Below are 19,189 nucleotides of genomic sequence, written 5' to 3' on the forward strand. Positions count from 1 at the left end.
AGAAGTTTCTCACAAACTGTGACCAGAAAGAAATGGCTTCTACAGGATTTGCCTCCTTCTTCCTCGGTCCTCAGCATGGCAGGCTGGATCCCATATGTTTTCTGTAGTCTGCCTCCCCCCCCCCCCACACCATTTCTTTCTTTCATTCTCTGGAAGAACAATCGTCAATGAAGTGCATTATATTAGTTAGGATTGACACACCTAGAGCCAAACTTAAGAAATACATTTTCTTTTAAGGAAGAAATCATTTCTAAGGCCAAGGAAGAATCTGGTTGTGATAAATAACTTGAAACTAGAAGCTGAGTCAGGGATATTGTGAGTTCAAGGTCAATCAGGAACACTTCTTCAACACCAAAATCAAGTCAACAATGACTTGGTGGTAGTTTACGTCCAAATCACAGCAGTGTTTCACAAGAGGCCCAAAGGCATGGGATCCGCACTAAGAACTCAAAATGGGTTATTAATGTCTTAAGGGGTTTGTAATGCCTCCCATAGTATCTAAGACAATGGGACTTCTTTTAGAGCAAGAAGTGCTTTCTCTCCAATTCACTGTGTACAGCTGGTACACATGTGCACCCCACCATCCCACCCACGGATAAATTTTAAAAGATTTACTCTGTCATAGAGACTGAGTGAACCTGAGCCTGCAGGGCTTCCCTGAGGCATAGTTTCACAGATCTAAAAGGAACGCAGTCATGAGAATCTGTCATGATGGACTCCACTGAGCAACCGAAGAGTGGACTGCCCTTGTGAATGAAACCATCTTTTTAGGACAGGGAGACTAAAAAATAATTCATATTTGGTAATGGCAACAGCTACCTTTTCCCCTTCATTTTCTTCCCCTCCCCTCTCCTTGCTCCTCTTCTCCACCTCTTCTCATCTTCTCTCCTTTCCCCCGTCTTCCTTCTCCTTTCTCCTATTCTTTTCCCTTTTTCTCCCCTCCTTTACCTCTTTTCTTTCCTGCTCTTTCTTCTTAGCAGATAGCTTTGTCTCCTCATTCCTGTGAAAATAAATGTGCATATCCACAGAATCGCCAGCTGCTGCTGAGGGAAACACGCTAAAAGAGTGAAGGGGAAAAGGTATTGGGCCCAGAATTAAATAATCTGTAGTAAGCCTTAATATTTGGAAATATGTATCCTTCAACTTAGTCCTTTTAAAAATTAAAACATATTGTCTGTTTCTCTATATTTCCCAATGAATTTCAGAATTACTGTCAGTTCCAAATACATGATCTGTAAGAACTGTATTTGGCATTACAATGAATCTACAGATAAGTTTAGGGTGATTTCCTATTTCTAGTTTTGGATGTGAGCCTAGCCTTTAATGACTGGGCCAGTTCTCCTGCCTGATTTCCTGTTTCTAAAATGGTAGTTTTCTATAAACATGGGTTATCACCCCACTCATTTAGTCTATTTAATTTTTGTAAAACATTATACTTTTATTATACATACAGGACTTTAATATTTTATATTTAAAATGTTTTATTGATTCTTTGAGAGTTCCTTGCAATGTATTTTTTTATCATAAATTATTCTTTTGTGTGTGTGCATGGGAAACTCATAACACACATATGGAGTCAACAATTTGAAAGAGTTGTTTCTGTCTTTCCACCTTATAGCTCCATGAGATAAAACTCTTCTTTTTTTTCTCTCTTTTGTTCCTCCTCCTCTTCTTCCCCAATCAGACTTGGTGGCAACAATCTTCAGGGGGTGAACCATCTTGCTGTCTCTCTTTTGGGACTTTAAAATCATTTGTAAGAATTATTCTCACCTATTTTTCTTATGTTGATGTCTTTTGTAGATGGTATAATTCACTAGTTATTTAAATTAGTGAAGTCTTCTCATATAATCTATTATTATCACCACTATTATTATTAACATAATTTTGGTACCAGTTTAGACACAGGGCCTTCTGCATGCTGAGCAAGCACTGTGCCACTCAGCTACATCCTAAGATACAGTCTTGAAGACACGATAACAGGCACACTCAACTTTAAGCTAGATCAACAGAAGCACTTTCCATATTTTAGTATTGTTTGGGATGTTTGTTGTAGTATTTTGCTGCTGTCTAACAGGAAATTTGACTTTACTGCCTTTTTGTATTATATTGGGTCTTGCGGTGGGGTCGTACAAAGATGGGGACAGACCACCAGAGTCTAACAAACCAGAAGCAAACTTTATTCCAGAAACCAGATTCCAGGAAAAAATAAAATAAAAATATCTCCATGGGACACAAAGGCTTATCAGCTAGCTGAGACCACAACCAGAGATGAATTCTGTAAGCCTGTGGCAAAGGCTGGTTTCTGAGCCTACCTTCTTATAGTAAGGTGTACCAAGCATTAGATCTGAACAAAGGAATTTTTACAATCTTGGGGTAAAATTCAGATACAGATTGCCTTACTTTACAAACCCCATTGACAGAGTTTTTCAGTTAAACTAGTGTTTATACTTAACCATTTGTCTTCCTTGGTACTTCCAGGTGGTGTTTACTGAAGCCTTGTGCTCGCTCTTTTGATGCTGCCAGTTCCACATAGCAGGGATAATGCATAACCTAGAGGTCATATATCTATTTCCTAAAACTTAACTCAGCTCATATCTGTGTTAATCAAAAATGGCTGGGGGTGTTAGGCTCTCAGTTTGCAGAGAGATGCTTTGGCCTTGTAAATAGCTATGGGTTGTAAAGTGGAGTAACCCACTGTTAGTAGTTAATCCTCAAGCTGCCGAGAAAGCTGCAGACAGTCTGTTCTCATTCTCTTAGGCTTACAACTTTATATTTCTTTATTTCTACATTCCTATTTCTGGAATCTACATTTATATATTCTTATTCTTGGACCCTTCCATTATAATCACTAGCAGGTGCTTCTCACTTAGTTGTACAGATCACAAGATGCTTCATTTCTATTCCCTTTAAAACAGAACATTGTAATTATTTTCTTATTTTAAACTGATGTTGTTTCCATTTGCTCTATGTTTCCTATATGTTTGGCCTTGATATATCAGATACCTGTGTTTTCTATGTGTTCACAAGAGAGATTGGTCTGTCAAGTCTCTGTTCACAATTTGCTTGTCTGATTGGTTCCTTGCCACTGCTCCCTGGGAGGTTCTTGTGACTTTCTTCTGGTGAAAGGTGGAGATGAATAATCCACTAGTAAAGTGATACAGGACTGCGCTTGCTCTGTAGTAAATTAAATCATGATTATGGGTTTCACTTAACTAAGCGGTACAGGATTACCATTTTATTTTTCTTATGTCAGTTTTGATAAATTACATTTTTTAATGGGACTTTCCAGTTTTGCCTTGGTTTCTCAATATGTTTACAGAAAATATTTTAGGATGGTCTTTTGAATGTCTGCATAATATACAGCTGTGTTTTCTTTTCATTGTTGAAATTGATTACTTGTGCCTTTCCTATTTTGTCTTGTTCAGGTGAAGACAGATTTTGACTTTGGTAACTATTTCTACTGTTGGGTTCCTTGAATGCTCACGGTTTAGTCTCAAGCTGGCTTTCAGGTTTCCTCGTGCTAACTTGCCCCTATTGTTGAGCTAGATGATAGTGTCACTCGCTGTGAGAGGGTCTCCTGTTCCAATATTCTCACTCAAGTTATGCATATCCTTCGGAATACTGTATTATCTGCGTGCCACAAGTTTTGATATGCTGTATTTTCATATTTACTAATTAAAATTAATTTCCAGTATAAGGTTTTACTGTGAGTTGATTAGAAATATCTTTAGGAAGTTTAGAACATCAGAATATTTCTAGTCATTTTATTTTACTCTTATTTTAAAGCTTCATTGGGACTTGCCAAAATGTATCCCAGCGTGTTCAGATTTCCCTGTGGTACAGCAATGGTCAGTTCAGACGCCTTGTTTCACGTGGGTTTGGGGGAAAGCTGTGCTCCATTGCAGGAATGGCGGCGTTATTGTGTGCTGCTGTGCCAGTCTTGTAAAGACATTTGAAATATATTGCAGCATTATGATTTTTCAAGTTGATAAATTGTATAGCAATGTGTAGAAGTAGCAATGAATTCTTTGCTTAACTGACAAACTCAATGGAGTCCAACAACTTGTTGAACACTCTTTGTGTGCTTCTGTTTTGCTTGTGGATTCAAGGGTAAATGGCAGAGAGCTGCTTTTGCCAGTCATTGCTTTTGTTGATGTTGATTTTGAAGTGTTTGGGATCTGGCAATCACTGACTGACAAACCATGTTCCCGCTAATAAGCTCCCGTCTAGAAACCCTAAGAAGCAAACAGCCATATCACAGAGCCATGCAATACCCTATCAAAGTGAGAAAATATTTGGACCACAGTCTTCAGGCTATCCAACAATTCTGATTATAGTGAAAACTTGCTAAAGTCATGAAACCCATGGGTATCGGTTCTAAAATACCCCCTCCTCACTGCAGACACCCAAATCTGTGACTGATTAATTTGCCTATGACCCATGAGCATTTTTTATATAAGAAAATAGTCTTTAAATTAATTATAATATGAATTAAAATGCAAATACTATAGACTATCTACTTGGTTGTTTCTTTAGGGAATAGAAAGTAAATGTTCAGTGTATGTTGAGTGCAGGTACATGTATTTTATGAATATTTTCCATGCATGCATGTAGAATCTGTGTAATGCACTAAGTACACAGTAATCATTGTTCCCCACTAGTCTGACGTCAAGTTGATCTTTCTGAAACGTGAGTCTTCTCATACTCTTTTTCTTCCCCTTGGATAAATGTCCACAAGCCCCTAAAACTGCTAAAGAAAACTGAATTGTAGTAGCTCAGCATGTTGAGCCTACTGTGGTCTGATTCCTGACTTCTATCTCTTGGTGTCCACTTGAGTTTCAGAGCCCAAGGGAATTCAGTAAACAAATGGACCTTTTCAGGCTGCTCTTGCAGGCTGGAGTCTGTCATTTTTCCGTCTCACCTTGGGTCACTGGTTGGCCTCTTGTGAACCACCCTTAGGTGTCTAGGTACTATCATCAGATTGACTTTAAAGTATAAGCCCTGAAGTTACTGTGGGGTACCATTTTAAGAAGAGCCATTTTATTTTCCATAACATTTAGGGAAGTGGCAGGGAACAAAATCCATGTAGAGAAGGCAGTGTGTGAGATGCAGATACATGGAGGTGATGAACTGGAACAGACTGGTTTTGTTCAAATGAGAATGTAGGGCTCATGATTTATCAGTACATGTAGGGGAAGTGCAAGAGATCAAGTTGTCTTTCGCATTCTGTAAAGCTAACCCAAACTGGCCTGAAACAGTAGACGCTCTGGGCCATAGAGGCATTTTAAGAGCTATTTATCCACCTTGAAAGGAATAACTTTGGGCAGAAGACAGACATGAGAGTGTGTTTCTATAACTTTTAAATTGTAGTACTTTTGCTTACACTTCCTGATGTTCTTTCTCTTCTATATGTGTATGTGTGGTGCTTTTGTTGCTTTTGTTCCTGGGGGTTGAATAACCTAGGATGTGCATGCTAGGCAAGCACTCTACCATTAAGCCATATCCATAGCCCATACAGATATCATACTATAAGGGAATAAATCTTAACAAACATATCTGTTTTCTAGGCAGTGACGCTGGGGTATTTCAGTGGGCTTATCTGGGAGCAGAACCATGCTAATCCCTCCCCAAGCATGTTGTCTTTAAGTCGTTGAATAAGTTACTCCCTGGGAAAATCTGCTGGACAAGTCTTAGAACTTCTCTTTGTGAAGGGAAAAAAAAAAGACTTTCTTTATTTCTCTGTTTCTCTATTCAACTACTTTTTGAATTCTAAAAGTCGGCATTCAGGTTTTTCATTTTCTCCCTCCCTGTATCTTCCTGCATTGCACAGTCTGGCTCAGTCCGGGGGACTCTGGTCCTGTCATTTGTTCTGGACGTGGAGGTGAAGAGAGTCAGACCGATGCGAGAAAGCAGCTCAGAGCCAGCAGAGGGTTTGTGTGAAGAAATGGGCAACCCATGCAAAGACGCAGAGACTCATCCTCAGGGACTCGATGCACAACCTCACAGAGGCACTGTGCCAAGGCTTGAAAACACAAACTCTTCCTAAAATGGTGTTGCACGTTTATCCTGGAACTCTTACTGGCAGCCACAATGACAGAAATGGATGGAGTGCTGGAAACTATGAACAGTGATAGACTATTTTTATTGTTCTGTTTTTTCTTTGCCCTCCTTTCCTTCTTCTCTCTCTCTCTCAATTCCTCCCTTCCTCTAATTTTCCCTTCTCCTGTTTCTCCCTCCCTCCTTATTTTGGGTACCTGTGAAATGAATTCCTATAAAACACCTTGACCAGAAGTTCTCTTGAGTACTACTAAAAAATTGGAAAGCTCCCTCCCTTTTTACACAGTATTTTTTATTCCTTTGGGAGTACATAAGAAGGAAAAATAAGTAACAAATAATTTACAAGTTTTCTGTCACTTTAAAATATGCCTCTTACCCACTAGCAATCAATATCTGCTCCAACCACCAGCTATTTCCTGTCTCCAAGATTTGCTTCTGTGAATCTTTCAGTATAATTTAAGCTGTGTACATGTAGTTTTGCATCTCAAATATTTTATATAATAATGTTGTCTTACTTGCATTGAGGTTTTTGTCCCTATTTATTTTTTAATGGATCTAGCTTTAATATACAGTTCTGAAGAAAGGGATACCACCATAAAAAAAGGGAAAATGACTGTCTTACTGATTTGGCACAGAGAATTGATTTGTCTTTCTTTTCTTTCTTTTTTCCTTCCTTACTTTGAATTTCTCTTTTCAAATTAAATTATATTCATAAGATGTATTTTGATATTTTTCCACTCCCCTGATTACTCCCAGATCTCTCCCTACCTCCCTTCCTACCCAGCTTTGTTTTTTCCTCTTTAAAACAACAAAAAACCTGATAAAACTGCAAAAACAAAAATGTATTTTAAAAAGTTAAAAAGAAACAAAAGGTCCCCCCTTTTTCTCACACACACACGAGAGAGAGAGAGAGAGAGAGAGAGAGAGAGAGAGAGAGAGAGAGAGAGAGAGAGAGAGAGAGAGAATTCATTTTGTGCTATTATTGGGCATGGGGTATGCCCTGAAGTGTGGTTAATATACCCAGTGAGATTCCACTGTAGGAAATAGATTTTTCCCTTTGCAGCATGGATCAGTTACAAATAAACTTTTGGCTGGGGGTAGGACCCTGTGTCCACTTCTTTCTCTCACTGCTGGGATCTCATCTGGCTTGAACCCATGCAGACCTTGTGCATCCTCTATAATTTCTGTGAGTTCATGTGTGCCTCAGTCCTGTTGTATCTGGAGGACAATGTTTTCTTTGAGTTGTCTATCACCTCTATGTCTGACTCTTTCTGCCTCCTTTTCTGCATAGATCTGTAGGCCTTGAGGGGAAGGGGTTGATAAAGACTTCTCATCTAGGACTGAGTGCTCCAAAGTCTCTCACTACGTACACTTCAGGTTTTGGGTCTTTGTGTTAATTCCCATCTATTGTATGAAGAAAGCAATGGCTGAGTGATATACTGATCTAATGGTATATCAATATGCCATTAGGAGTCATTTTCTTGCATTGCTCCTTTAGCAGAATAATAATAATAGGTTTTCCTCCAGGATCTATGACCTGTTAACTCTTAGGTACTTGGCAGAATTAGTGGTATCAAATATGAATTCCATTTCATAGAGTAGGCCTTAAATCTAATATAAGAAAAAAGTGGTTGGTTACTCCTATAGTATTTGTGCTATTATTGTACAAATATATCTTGCAGGAAAGTTGCTGTTATAGGTCTCAGGATTTGTAGATGCTTAATATTGATGAATACTGTTCTCTCCATGTAGTGTGTGGAGTACCCCTTCCAGCACCATGAACACTAGTCATTACGGGTGAAGCTTCTAGTTGGGCATCAGCTTGACTTCTCTTTGTTCACTGACACAGTAAATGTCTTCATCAATAGAACCTTATCATCAGGTTGTGAAGGACACTCAATAGGCTTAGCAGTAGTCTAGGGTATTTAGAAAGAGAATTCTAAGGTCAATAACTCAACAATATGTCACCTATTTCTGGCACTGAAAGTTTTACTTCGTAGCATTAGATGTTTAATTAGGGCATTGTTTTCCCATTATATTATGGCTTTATTTAAATTCATATGTATATGTATATACATATATATTCATATGTATATGGAAAATATATATATATATATATATACATACACACATACATACATATTTATATATATGGAAACTGTGGTGGTTTGATAGAAAATGGTCTCCAAAAGGAGTGGCACTATTAGGTGGTATGGCCTTGTTGGAGTAGATGTGATCTTGTTGGAGGATGTGTGTCACAGTTCAATTCCTGTTGCCTGCAAGCTATAGAACTCTCAACTCCTCTGTTGGGATTAATGAGTCCTGGCCTTCAGTTGCTTTTCCCTCCTAGAACCTTCTAATATATGTTACTAGAAGCTGTGCCTAGTTAGAGGATCAGAGGATCACCTGTTGACTATTAACTGCAGTGTATTTAAGTCTACATGGTGTTAATAAAGAGGCTTTCCGAACCAGCGTTGGGAGTTGTGTGTCAGTCTGTCACTGCGTCTGAGTTCTCAACCTCCAGCACCTTTCCTGAAGCTCTCAAACTGAGGTCTAGCACATAGAGCGCAGACTGGGGCCAAGATTTCGGCACTCCTCCAGCACAATGTCTGCCTGCATGCCCCACCATGATAATGGACTAACCTCTGAAACTGTAAGCTACCCCGATTAAGTGTTTTTCCTTTACAAGAGTTGCGGTGGTCATGGTATCTCCTCACAGCAATAGAACCTGAACTAAGACAGAAGTTTCCTCCTCAGTAGTGTGTTCCATATGGTTTTCAAAAGGCCTTTGTGTTATTTGTCTCTCCTCTTATTCCTGCCTTTGCTTTTTTCTCGCCTTCTCCCATGCACCTCCTTATTTAACACTCCCATTCTAGTTGCTCCTTTATCTCTCAGTAGCACTACATTCTACTTCCTCCCCTTGGGACATACTCTGTTCCTCGCTGATCCTTTGCTATGTACCTAACTGCGGTGGGTATTTAGATTTTAGCACATATATTAAAAGCTTAAAAAACCAACATCCACATATAGAGAAAATACACAATATTTGTAATTTTGGGTCTGGGTTACCACACTTAGGATTTTTTTCTAGCTCATCCATTTACCAACAATTGCATTTTCTCTTCCTTTCTTTCTTCCTTTCTTTCTTCCTTCCTTTTTTTCTTTCTTTCTTTCTTTCTTCCTTTCTTCCTTCCTTCCTTTCTTTCTTTCTTTCTTTCTTTCTTTCTTTCTTTCTTTCTTTCTTTCTTTCTTCTTTCTTTCTCTCTGTCTGTCTGTCTGTCTGCCTGCCTGTCTTTCTTCTTTCTTTCTTTTTCTCTTTGTTCTTTGCTTCCTTCCCTCCTTCCTTTTGTTTTCTTTTATAGACATGGTTTCTCTATGTAGCCCTGACTGCACTGGAACTCTCTCTGTAGACCATGCTGGTCTTAAACTCAGAAATCTGCCTGCCTCTGCCCAAGTGCTTTAACTTTAATCCCAAGTGCTGGGATTAAGGAGTTGGCCACCACAGCCTGGCTGATTTTATTTCTTAACAACAGAACAATAAATATAGCACACTTTTATTACCCATTCACCAGTCAATGGACTGGATAGCCATCTTTCTTAACATATAGCCTTCCACTTAGAATGCGACCTAGACCTAGAATTTGCATGGAAAACTATCCAGGTGTGCTTCACAAGGAAAGCATAGGAAAACATCCAAGGATTCTTGCCCCAGTTAATTGTCTCTAACAGAAATACTTTAAAATGGGGGTATGAAAGATTACAGCTACAATGATGGAATGGATTCAGCTCTGGAGGAAACCAGCATTATGGGGAACAGGGAAGAGTCTTTAAACAACTTTATCATTTTTTGAGACTAGTGGGCACCAGTTGCTCAGTGGCTGAGAAGATGCTTTGAAGACTTTTCTCCCTAAGAAAGAACAGCATCATCAATTGGTCGGGTCGCACATTTCAAGTGAGAAGGATAAAGAGTTAGGGCAGTGGTTCGAGACCTTCAAACAACCCTTTTACAGGGCTCTTCTAAGGCTGTCAGAAATATCAGCTATCTACATTACGATTCATAACAGTTGCAGAATTACACTGATAAAGTAGCAATGAAATAATTTTATGGTTGGGGGGGTCACAACATTAGGAGGTGTATTAAAGGGTCTCACACAGCGTTAGGAAGGCTGAGGACCACTGAGCTTGAGGGAGGTGGGCTGAGAGGTCAATGGGTTAGCATCCCGAGTGTACTGTGTGGCTGATCAGCACTATTGTGAGTCAGGTTCCCAGAAGCTCCCAAGTCTGTCCATCCAGGGGGCTGGGACAAATGGGAGTTGGCCATTTAGAAAGTTGCTATTTCTTTAAAACAAAACAAACAAAACAAAACCCCTCTTATTGTCTCTCTGTTGTCATGCTTTGTTCTTTTAAATGTCCTTTTCCCTCAGTATGCTCACTTTTCTGACATCAATTCCACCCCAGAAATCTCTGCCTTCCCGAACTTTGATGGGCACCTAGCAGATGTTCGCTTGGCAAATTTTCTCAATTCTGGGAGTGAGCTCCTTCTCAGCATTCTGTGTGCTATCGATTGCCCATCCCCATTGCTGACTCTTCCTCTGTTATTCGTACACTGTTTATCATCTTTATATCAAGAGAGGTGAGTGTCAACCGGGTGGGTCCTGCCAGGTTCCCCGTGCTGTCTGCCAGCATACTGTCTGAATCTTCCCTCTGGCTCAGAAGCTAGAAAACCAGGGAAGATGTAAACATTTGTACTTTCTCATGTTATTTTGTGTGTGAATTCTTCTCGGGGTTTGCTGAAGTTATTGGTCCGCAGCGTTGCTGACTTCTTGTTGACTATGGTGCAAAGCTCAGGGTTCCCCTCCTGCTGCTGGTCGGTGTCTGCTGGGGGAGATTCTGAGTGAAGCTTTCTCTCTCAGGTGAAGAGTGATCTCAGCTGGAGTCTGCTTCCCAGGGCCTGGCCACCAGAGGTTTTTCCGCGCCTTAATTCTCTTGATACTCTGCTTTCCTGGAAGGAAGAGTGGTTAAAAATAGTGGAATAAGCCATTCTTAGTCATTTCAGTTGTCTTGATTAGAAGGTTTCAGCCACAAGGGCTGCACAGGTGGTGTTTATAATAGAGATGGAAGCTTGTTACAGTGAAGATGTTGCTCACTTTCCGGTTCAGTTGTCCTTGTGTATGGAGCTTCTGTGTCATTGGCCACTCCAGGAGTCATCTGCTTGGTAAAGCGTGCAGTCAAATCCAAGCCCCGCATCCTCGAGCCATTTAACCTGAGACAAGCAGACTGTGTTTGCAGAGAACTTTCCAGAGTGTGCCTCAAAGTGCTTTTCCTCTCTTCTGGAAAGCATATGGATTACCACACCTTGCGCTTGTTCACACCTACGTACGGCAATCCTTCTACACAGGCATATGGATGTCTTTTTCATTATACCACATTGTTCTCAAAAACGTTGATGCCACTGTTAAATTGCATTCTGGTGTGTGACAGGGTGGAAGCCTATGACCAGTTTGAAGTTTTGCTGCTTTTAAAGCAATATGTTTTATTTTCTCAAACATTTCCTAGGTTTTTTTTATTCTTTGAAATAAAAACTTAGAATAGCATATGTTGTATTTTTCTTTTTTTGCTTTTCATTTTTTTTCCAGTTTATTTATTTTTTTATTAAAAATTGCCATCTCCTCCCCTCCTCCTCCCCCTTCCCTCCCCTCCCCTCCACCCACACCCCCACTCCCTCCCTCTTGAGGCCAAACAGCCATCAGGGTTCTCTACACTATGTTGAGTCCAAGGTCCTCCCAACTCCCCCCAGGTCCAGGAACGTGAGCAACCGAACTGACAAGGCTCACACAGAGCCCGTCCATGTCGTAGAGACCAAGCCCATCGCCATTGTCCTTGGCTCCTCGGTCAGCCTCCACCATCAGCCACCCTCAGAGAGTCCGATTTGGTCGCACGTTCCATCAGTCCCATTCCAAGTGGACTTGGTGGTCTCCCATTAGTTCTGTCCTGCCGTCTCAGTGGGTGAACGCGTCCCTCACGGTCCTGACTTCCTTGCTCATGATCTCCCTCCTTTTGCTCCTCATCGGGACCTTGGGAGCTCAGTCCGGTGCTCCTATGTGGGGCTCTGTCATTTTCTCCATCCAATGCCAGGTGAAGGTTCTATGGTGATATGCAAGATATTCATGAGTATGGCAATAGGATTTGGACATTTCTGGCACCCTCTCCTCAGCTGCCCAAGGACCTAGCTGGGGGCGTCTTTCTGGACACCTGGGAACCCCTCTAGAGTCAAGCCTCTGCCAACCCTAGAATGGCTCCCTTAAGTAAGATATATAATTCCTTGTTCCCATATCCACCCTTCCTATATCCCAACCATCCTATTCCCCCAAGCTCTTCCCATCCTCCACTTCACACTTTTCTCGCCCCATCCCCCCTCCCCCCATCCCACCCCACCCCTATGTTCCCATTTTTTGTCCGGCAATCTTGTCTACTTCCAGTATCCAGGAGGATAACTATATGTTTTTCTTTGGGTTCACCTTCTTATATAGCTTCTCTAGGATTTTTACGAATTATAGGCTCGATGTCCTTTATTTATGGCTAGAACCCAATTATGAGTGAGTACATCCCATGTTCATCTTTTTGGGCCTGAACACACTGAACCTGTTAGAGGAGAAAGTGGGAAGTACTCTACAACATTTGGGCACAGGAGACCACTTCCTACGTATAGCCCCAGCAGCACAGACATTAAGGGCAACATTGAATAAATGGGACCTCCTGAAGCTGAGCAGCTTCTGTAAAGCAAAGGACACTGTCACTAAGACAAAAAGGCAGCCTACTGACTGGGAAAAGATCTTCACCAACCCCGCAACAGACAAAGGTCTGATCTCCAAAATATATAAGGAACTCAAGAGACTAGACTTTAAAATGCTAATGAACCCAATTAAAAAATGGGGCACTGAACTGAACAGAGAATTCTCAACAGAAGTTCGAATGGCCAAAAGACACTTAAGGGCATGCTCAACCTCCTTAGCAATCAGGGAAATGCAAATCAAAACAACGTTAAGATACCATCTTACACCTGTCAGAATGGCTAAAATCAAAAACACCAATGATAGCCTTTGCTGGAGAGGATGTGGAGTAAGGGGTATACTCATCCATTGCTGGTGAGAATGCAAACTTGTGCAACCGCTTTGGAAAGCAGTGTGGAGGTTTCTCAGGAAATTTGGGATCCACCTACCCCAGGACCCAGCAATCCCACTCTTGGGAATTTACCCAAGAGATGCCCAATCATATTACAAAAGCATCTGTTCAACTATGTTTATAGCAGCATTATTTGTAATAGCCAGAACCTGGAAACAACCTAGATGCCCTTCAGTGGAAGAATGGTTGAAGAAAGTGTGGAATATATACATGCTAGAATACTACTCAGCGGTAAAAAACAATGACATCTTGAATTTTGCATGCAAATGGAGGGAAATAGAAAACACCATCCTGAGTGAGGTAACCCAGGCCCAAAAAGTTGCTTTTCATTTTTTTGGTCTAATTTTTTAAAATCTGTTCTTACTTGCTTATCTGGATTTCTTTTGCCTACAAAATTTTTATTTTTATTAAAGCTGCTCTTATTTTTATGCCCTTGGAAGCTGTTACAGGAAGGTGGTAACTTCTGGTTTTACTAGTTATAATTCCCCTCATTATTTTTTCCCCATTTTGACCTTTGCTCTTAGGTTTTGGGATTAAGATGGTTCCTAACAAAACATTTGTTCTAAATTTCTGGTAGACTCTTTATTCTCTGAGATAAGTCAAAATGTTTTTAAAATTTGAATTTTCCTCCAATTTGCTTTTCCAACCAAGAGCCCAGTTTAGCAGTGTCTGAGCTTCTGAGAGAGAGTTAGAGTTGGAAGCAAGTTTAGCTGGGACTGTATTTTGCTCAAGATTGTCTAATATTAGTCAACAATAGCCAGACTCCTTGATGAAATCTTTCTGTTCCTTGGCAGACAGGCATCCCCTGAGTGTGAAGGACTGGCAGAACCTCTCATACCAGCACCTTGTCTTGTGCTGACTGTCCAGTATCATTCCCAATGCTGTGAATACATAGGTGGTGTTTGTAATAGTTATGGGAGCTTGTTTCAGTAAAGGCGGGGCTCACATTCCTGTGCTGCTATAGCTCATGAGGCTGGTGGTCACCTCCAGACCCACAGAGACCTTCACCGATCTCTCTCTCTCTCTCTCTCTCTCTCTCTCTCTCTCTCTCTCTCTCTCTCTCTCTCTCTCTCTCTCTCTCTCTCTCTCTCTCTCTGTTTGTTGGACATTGCCAGGACAGTAGAGACTACCCTTAATTAAATCTTCTCTGGAGTCCATGCTATTGAAATATTTGGATACTTGATATTGGGATAACCAATATTTTTTTGCCCAGTTTTCAAGGTTGATTTAGGAATTGTTTTCTTAATTTTGAGACATTTTTATAAACACCAGAAGAGTAGTGTGCAACCTGCCAAGTACTGGTGTTTGTGGGTAGCCAAATGTCCCCAAGCTCCAGATTCAAAGAAAAAGTAGTCCACCTATTCTCTCTTGCTAATGCAAGCTTGTGGATGCTTCGAAATCAGGAAGGTGAGACAGATTGCATAAACCCACGTATGATGGAGGTGTGACAGTGATCTTAAGTGTTCTGCCAAGACTCATCTTGTCTGGGTATCTGTGAAGAACAGAACCTTTGACTAACAATAATGACAGTAATTGCATCAATAGCATCTTACAGAATTTCCAAGAATTTCACAGTCTATCTATTAGCCCTGGCATTTGATCTGTAGATCAACTTCCGAACTTTGTTGCATGGTGCTCTATTTTATAATCCTCAGGGAAGCCACCTAGCTTACCCGATGTGCATAGATGATGCTTTGTGAGGCAAACGTCAAATCCACATTTGACTTCCAGGTCAGTACTATGTTCTCCTAGTACCATTGGCTACCAAACATTCTGAAGAGGTACTTGTCCTCCACAGCCCCGGGTACTGTGTTTAGGTCACCTGCAGGCATTGCATTGCCACCCCCCACACTGTCCTTCTCTGTTCCAAGGATTTCTGTGTAAGGAGAATGTGCCTCTTCCTTCTCTTGGGTGATCTAGAATCCTCAGTTTACCACCCACCCACAGTTTTTGACAACTACAGTATTACTCCTCTTAGGGGCATTCTTCCTGCATACCAGTATAATTTACTTACACCTACATTGTCCCTGGTGGCTATAGTAGAACTCTATACCTTCCCATAAGTCTTGTATCATCTGTAGGCTGTAAGGCTATGGTTCTCTATAGCCACTGCTGAACAAAATGCCTTCGACAGAGTCTCAGAGCTGTCTCGTGGTGTTTGGTGATGGTCAGTCTTTCCTATATCCAATTAGAGATAAAAGAGACATATCTGAGAAAAATAAAATTATCAGCAATTTAGAACCGACAGAACAATGAATGAGGACTACAAAATATTGGGTGTAGTGAGGGCCTGGATAGAGAATATTTCTGTTCTTATTTTAGTATTTTATCAATTGCTACTTTAACACTGTAGCTTCCTCCTTTATTGGAATAAAAAAATCTTTGAAACTATAGAAGTATATACCATCATAGTTTTAGAATTATTCTTTGATTCCTTTATTCTAATGGCGTCATCTTGTCTCCTGTAGGTTACGGTCTTTGGTCAAGCAGTTGGAACGAGGGGAGGCCTCTGTGGTAGATCTTAAGAAGAACCTGGAATATGCAGCGACTGTGCTTGAGTCTGTATATATCGATGAAACAAGGTAAGTTAGAAAAGAGGCCAAGAAAGTAATGCTGGATTTTCTGTCCAACAGTCCCTCACCCCAGGGCACGTCTGGGGTATGTGGTTCATATTCCCAACTCTGAAACTTAAGTTTCTATGTATAGGAAAGAGCTGAACAGTTGCTCCCTCAACTAGGAATTACCAACAGAATTCGCTGCATGCACAGTAAAACCGTGTCAGTGCAGAAACGGCAACTGTTAGAAGCCTGGCAAGATACATAGTCCCACGGTGATGGCTGTGTACTCATTGTATCAATCCAAAATGTGTCTTCGAATCCATCATCTGTGTCAGCATCTGGAAGTTCCTGCAGTGAGCAAGTCCCCAGCATTCCTCCTTCAGCAAACATTTCCTCTTGAATTATACACGTACTAGAGCAATTGCAGGCACTGAAAACGATTTTTGAAAGAAACAGAACTGCTTTCCTTTTGAAAACTGTTGAAATGTCAACTGTGAAAGTCTAGTCAGACAGGCTGCTCAGTGTTTGTGATAGCTTGCTTCATCAAACCCAAATCAGGGAGGATTTCATATAGTCTATGGGTTGTTTGCTTATTTTTTTAATGATGTGATTCATTACTAATTTCAGGAATTTGATACCACAGTTTCTTCTCCCTTTACCTAAATGAATATATCTAAACACATGACAACAATGGAAAACATCTTTATATTGATGGTCAATTTTACTGCTTGTTTTTAATAGGGATTCAACAAATGATGTTCAATAATTTTGGTTCTATTATAACTACTTTTGTTCCTTTCTAGCGCTCTGACTGAGTAAGTTAGGTAAATCAGAAAAGCACAGGAACAAATGGCTTAAGTCTCTGAGATTCAAACAAAGAACTGCACTGTTTGGGGAAGTTTCCTTGAATTCAGAAGTTCATCTTTCTCTTATCTCCTATTGAATTAAAGGGGCATCTGTTGTCATCCTTTAAAATCACGGCTTCAGAGTACTCTGTTGTTGTGATCTGCGCAATGTTTTTCAGGCTTTAGGTATTTTTATCCAATGCTGTCACTGGTTGGGTCTTAGCTTCTTACACATTTTTATACTTGTGTCTTTGGAGGACAGGCCAGTTCTGATTTACTCAACAGAGACATTACTGTGAACTGTCACAGGCCTTGCCAAAACACTGCTGCCCCTCCGCCTGTGCGTGTTCCATTTGACATCATGTTTCTGTACCTGTGTTTCATGTTGGGTGGAGAAGGGCAGCTGTTTCAAACAGAGGCTTCTCGATTGAGATTCAGTCTCTGGTTGTGTGCTTTATTTCTAGGCGGCTTCTGGATACAGAGGATGAGCTTAGTGACATTCAGTCAGATGCTGTGCCTTCTGAGGTCCGAGACTGGCTGGCCTCCACCTTCACGCGACAGATGGGGATGATGCTTAGGCGAAGCGATGAGAAGCCCCGGTTCAAGACCATCGTCCACGCAGTGCAAGCTGGGATATTTGTAGAGAGGTAAAGGTGAAACCCATTGTTACTCAAAGGACAAACCAGCAAGAGGAACACCAGGTGCTAGGATGCCAAGCTTTTCTTTAATGTAGTTTTGATGATATGTTATTATAATAAGAACTCAAATTTCTGAGCACAAACAGATATTCTAATCTCCATGACATCATTAAGACAAGTTTTTCCCTTTGCTCAAAATCCTCATCTTAAGATTTAGATTAAGTTCAGCCTCATTTTTAAAGTCAGAAATCATCTAATATATGTTTTTCAAATACATGGATATCACCAGAACAAACCAGTAGGTGTTCTGAGGTCAGTGATCCAGGGAGGACAGTTTATTTAAGGGATGTGAGTTTCCTGATGTAGTGATATTTCATTTGTATTTTAATAAATAAACTTGCCTGAAGACCAGAGAGTAAAACAGCCCCACTGGTCAGCCTTACAGACAATGGTAACACACACCTTTAATCCCAGTAGCCACACTAGTTTGCCATAGAAACCGAGTGGTGCATGTCTTTAATCCCAGCCCTAGAGAGGATTATAAAACCAGAGAAGATAGCTCTCAGCTATTATTCTGAGATTTCTGAGAGGCAGGATCACCATTTTGGACTGAGGTTGAGATAAGAGCCAGTAGGACTGGTTGCTTTGCTTTTGGATCTTCAGGTTGAACCCCTATTTTTCTCTCTGAGTTTTTATTAATTGTGCTTCACCCTGTGACCTAGTTTGTCAGCTTTTTGACACTGAATTCTTCCCTACGAGAAATAGGATCATTTCTTCTACTATTCCCTATTACACATTCTAGAAATTCCATGATAGTGATTTCAAAGTTTACCTGGGATATTTACTTGCTCTGGAGAAGTGCTTCTGATGGGTCATCTTCACACATTCTCTGTTCACCATCACGTACAATACTGTACCTGGATTCTCACCCTGCAGCCAGTGCTGGCAGAGCCCATCATCCCTTTCAGTAATTTAGTGTCCAATATGGGGCACATAAACTTAATTCAGTTTTGCTTCCAGTGCCTTGTGTGTTTGAGATTGCCTTCATTTCTTTTTAACTCATCACTTTGAAAGGCACTAGAGTAACTTGGGGATTCAAAGTTCCTTGGGCCACCAGAAGACCTGAGTGCTCATCAGTTGTCAATATGTATGTAAATCTGTGAAGGGCTGTCTGTTGTAAGTGATCACATTTTGTTTTCTCCTCTATCTTTGCCAGAATGTATAGGCGGACATCAAACATGGTTGGGTTGAGCTATCCGCCAGCTGTTATTGATGCATTAAAGGTAAGACCAATGGAAAGACTTATGGGATACATGGAAGCTGCTGTGCACCGTACCCCCATCTGTATTCTATGCGCTAGAATCCAGTTCGTGAGCTTCGGGCAAGGGGCTGGAGGTTGAGGAAACACACACAGAGATAGACAGACACACGGACCTCCAGTCACTGGTACAAAGCCCCTTTTTAATTAGCACCATTGAGGCTTAAATACCCAGCAATCAATGGCCAACAGGTGAAAATCCCATCCTCTGATCCTCTAGGCAAGGCACAGCTTTTAGTAACTTCAATTAGAAGGCTCTAGCAGGGAAGAGCAGCTGAAGGCCAGGACTCCAATTGGTCCCAACAGGAAGCGAATGCAGAGTGCAGCTAAATTTGTTCTTAGGAAACAATATTTCGTTTCTGTACTTTTCCATTATTCCTTAATCTTTCATTTATGTTTTCATATCTGTTCTAATAGTATTACTATGTGCTCAGTCTTTAACCTCCTATTTTTTTCTCTTTCAAATTAAACTCTGTGTGGATTTTGGTTTAACACAGTAATCTACCATGATGAGATTCATGTAGCAGTAGCCACCGGAGATAAGATGCATTTAAACTATCGTATTTAAACTTAGGAAGAAACTTGTTGGTT

The 19,189-nt window shown here is 40.7% G+C and overlaps 1 protein-coding gene across 2 annotated transcripts in view; it reads left to right on the forward strand.

The window, feature by feature from the left end:
* Pde1c (phosphodiesterase 1C) overlaps positions 1-19,189 on the forward strand; it is a 446,197-nt gene that overhangs the window by 317,971 nt on the left and 109,037 nt on the right. For both annotated transcript variants that reach the window (XM_038319212.1, XM_038319213.1), the window contains 3 exons: positions 15,708-15,821; positions 17,107-17,289; positions 18,497-18,563. In XM_038319212.1, the coding sequence (XP_038175140.1) occupies positions 15,708-15,821; positions 17,107-17,289; positions 18,497-18,563 (364 nt within the window). The remainder of the gene's footprint in view (positions 1-15,707; positions 15,822-17,106; positions 17,290-18,496; positions 18,564-19,189) is intronic.

The sequence above is a fragment of the Arvicola amphibius genome, chromosome 2 (genome assembly GCF_903992535.2).
Source record: "Arvicola amphibius chromosome 2, mArvAmp1.2, whole genome shotgun sequence".
Taxonomy (NCBI): Eukaryota; Metazoa; Chordata; class Mammalia; order Rodentia; family Cricetidae; genus Arvicola; species Arvicola amphibius.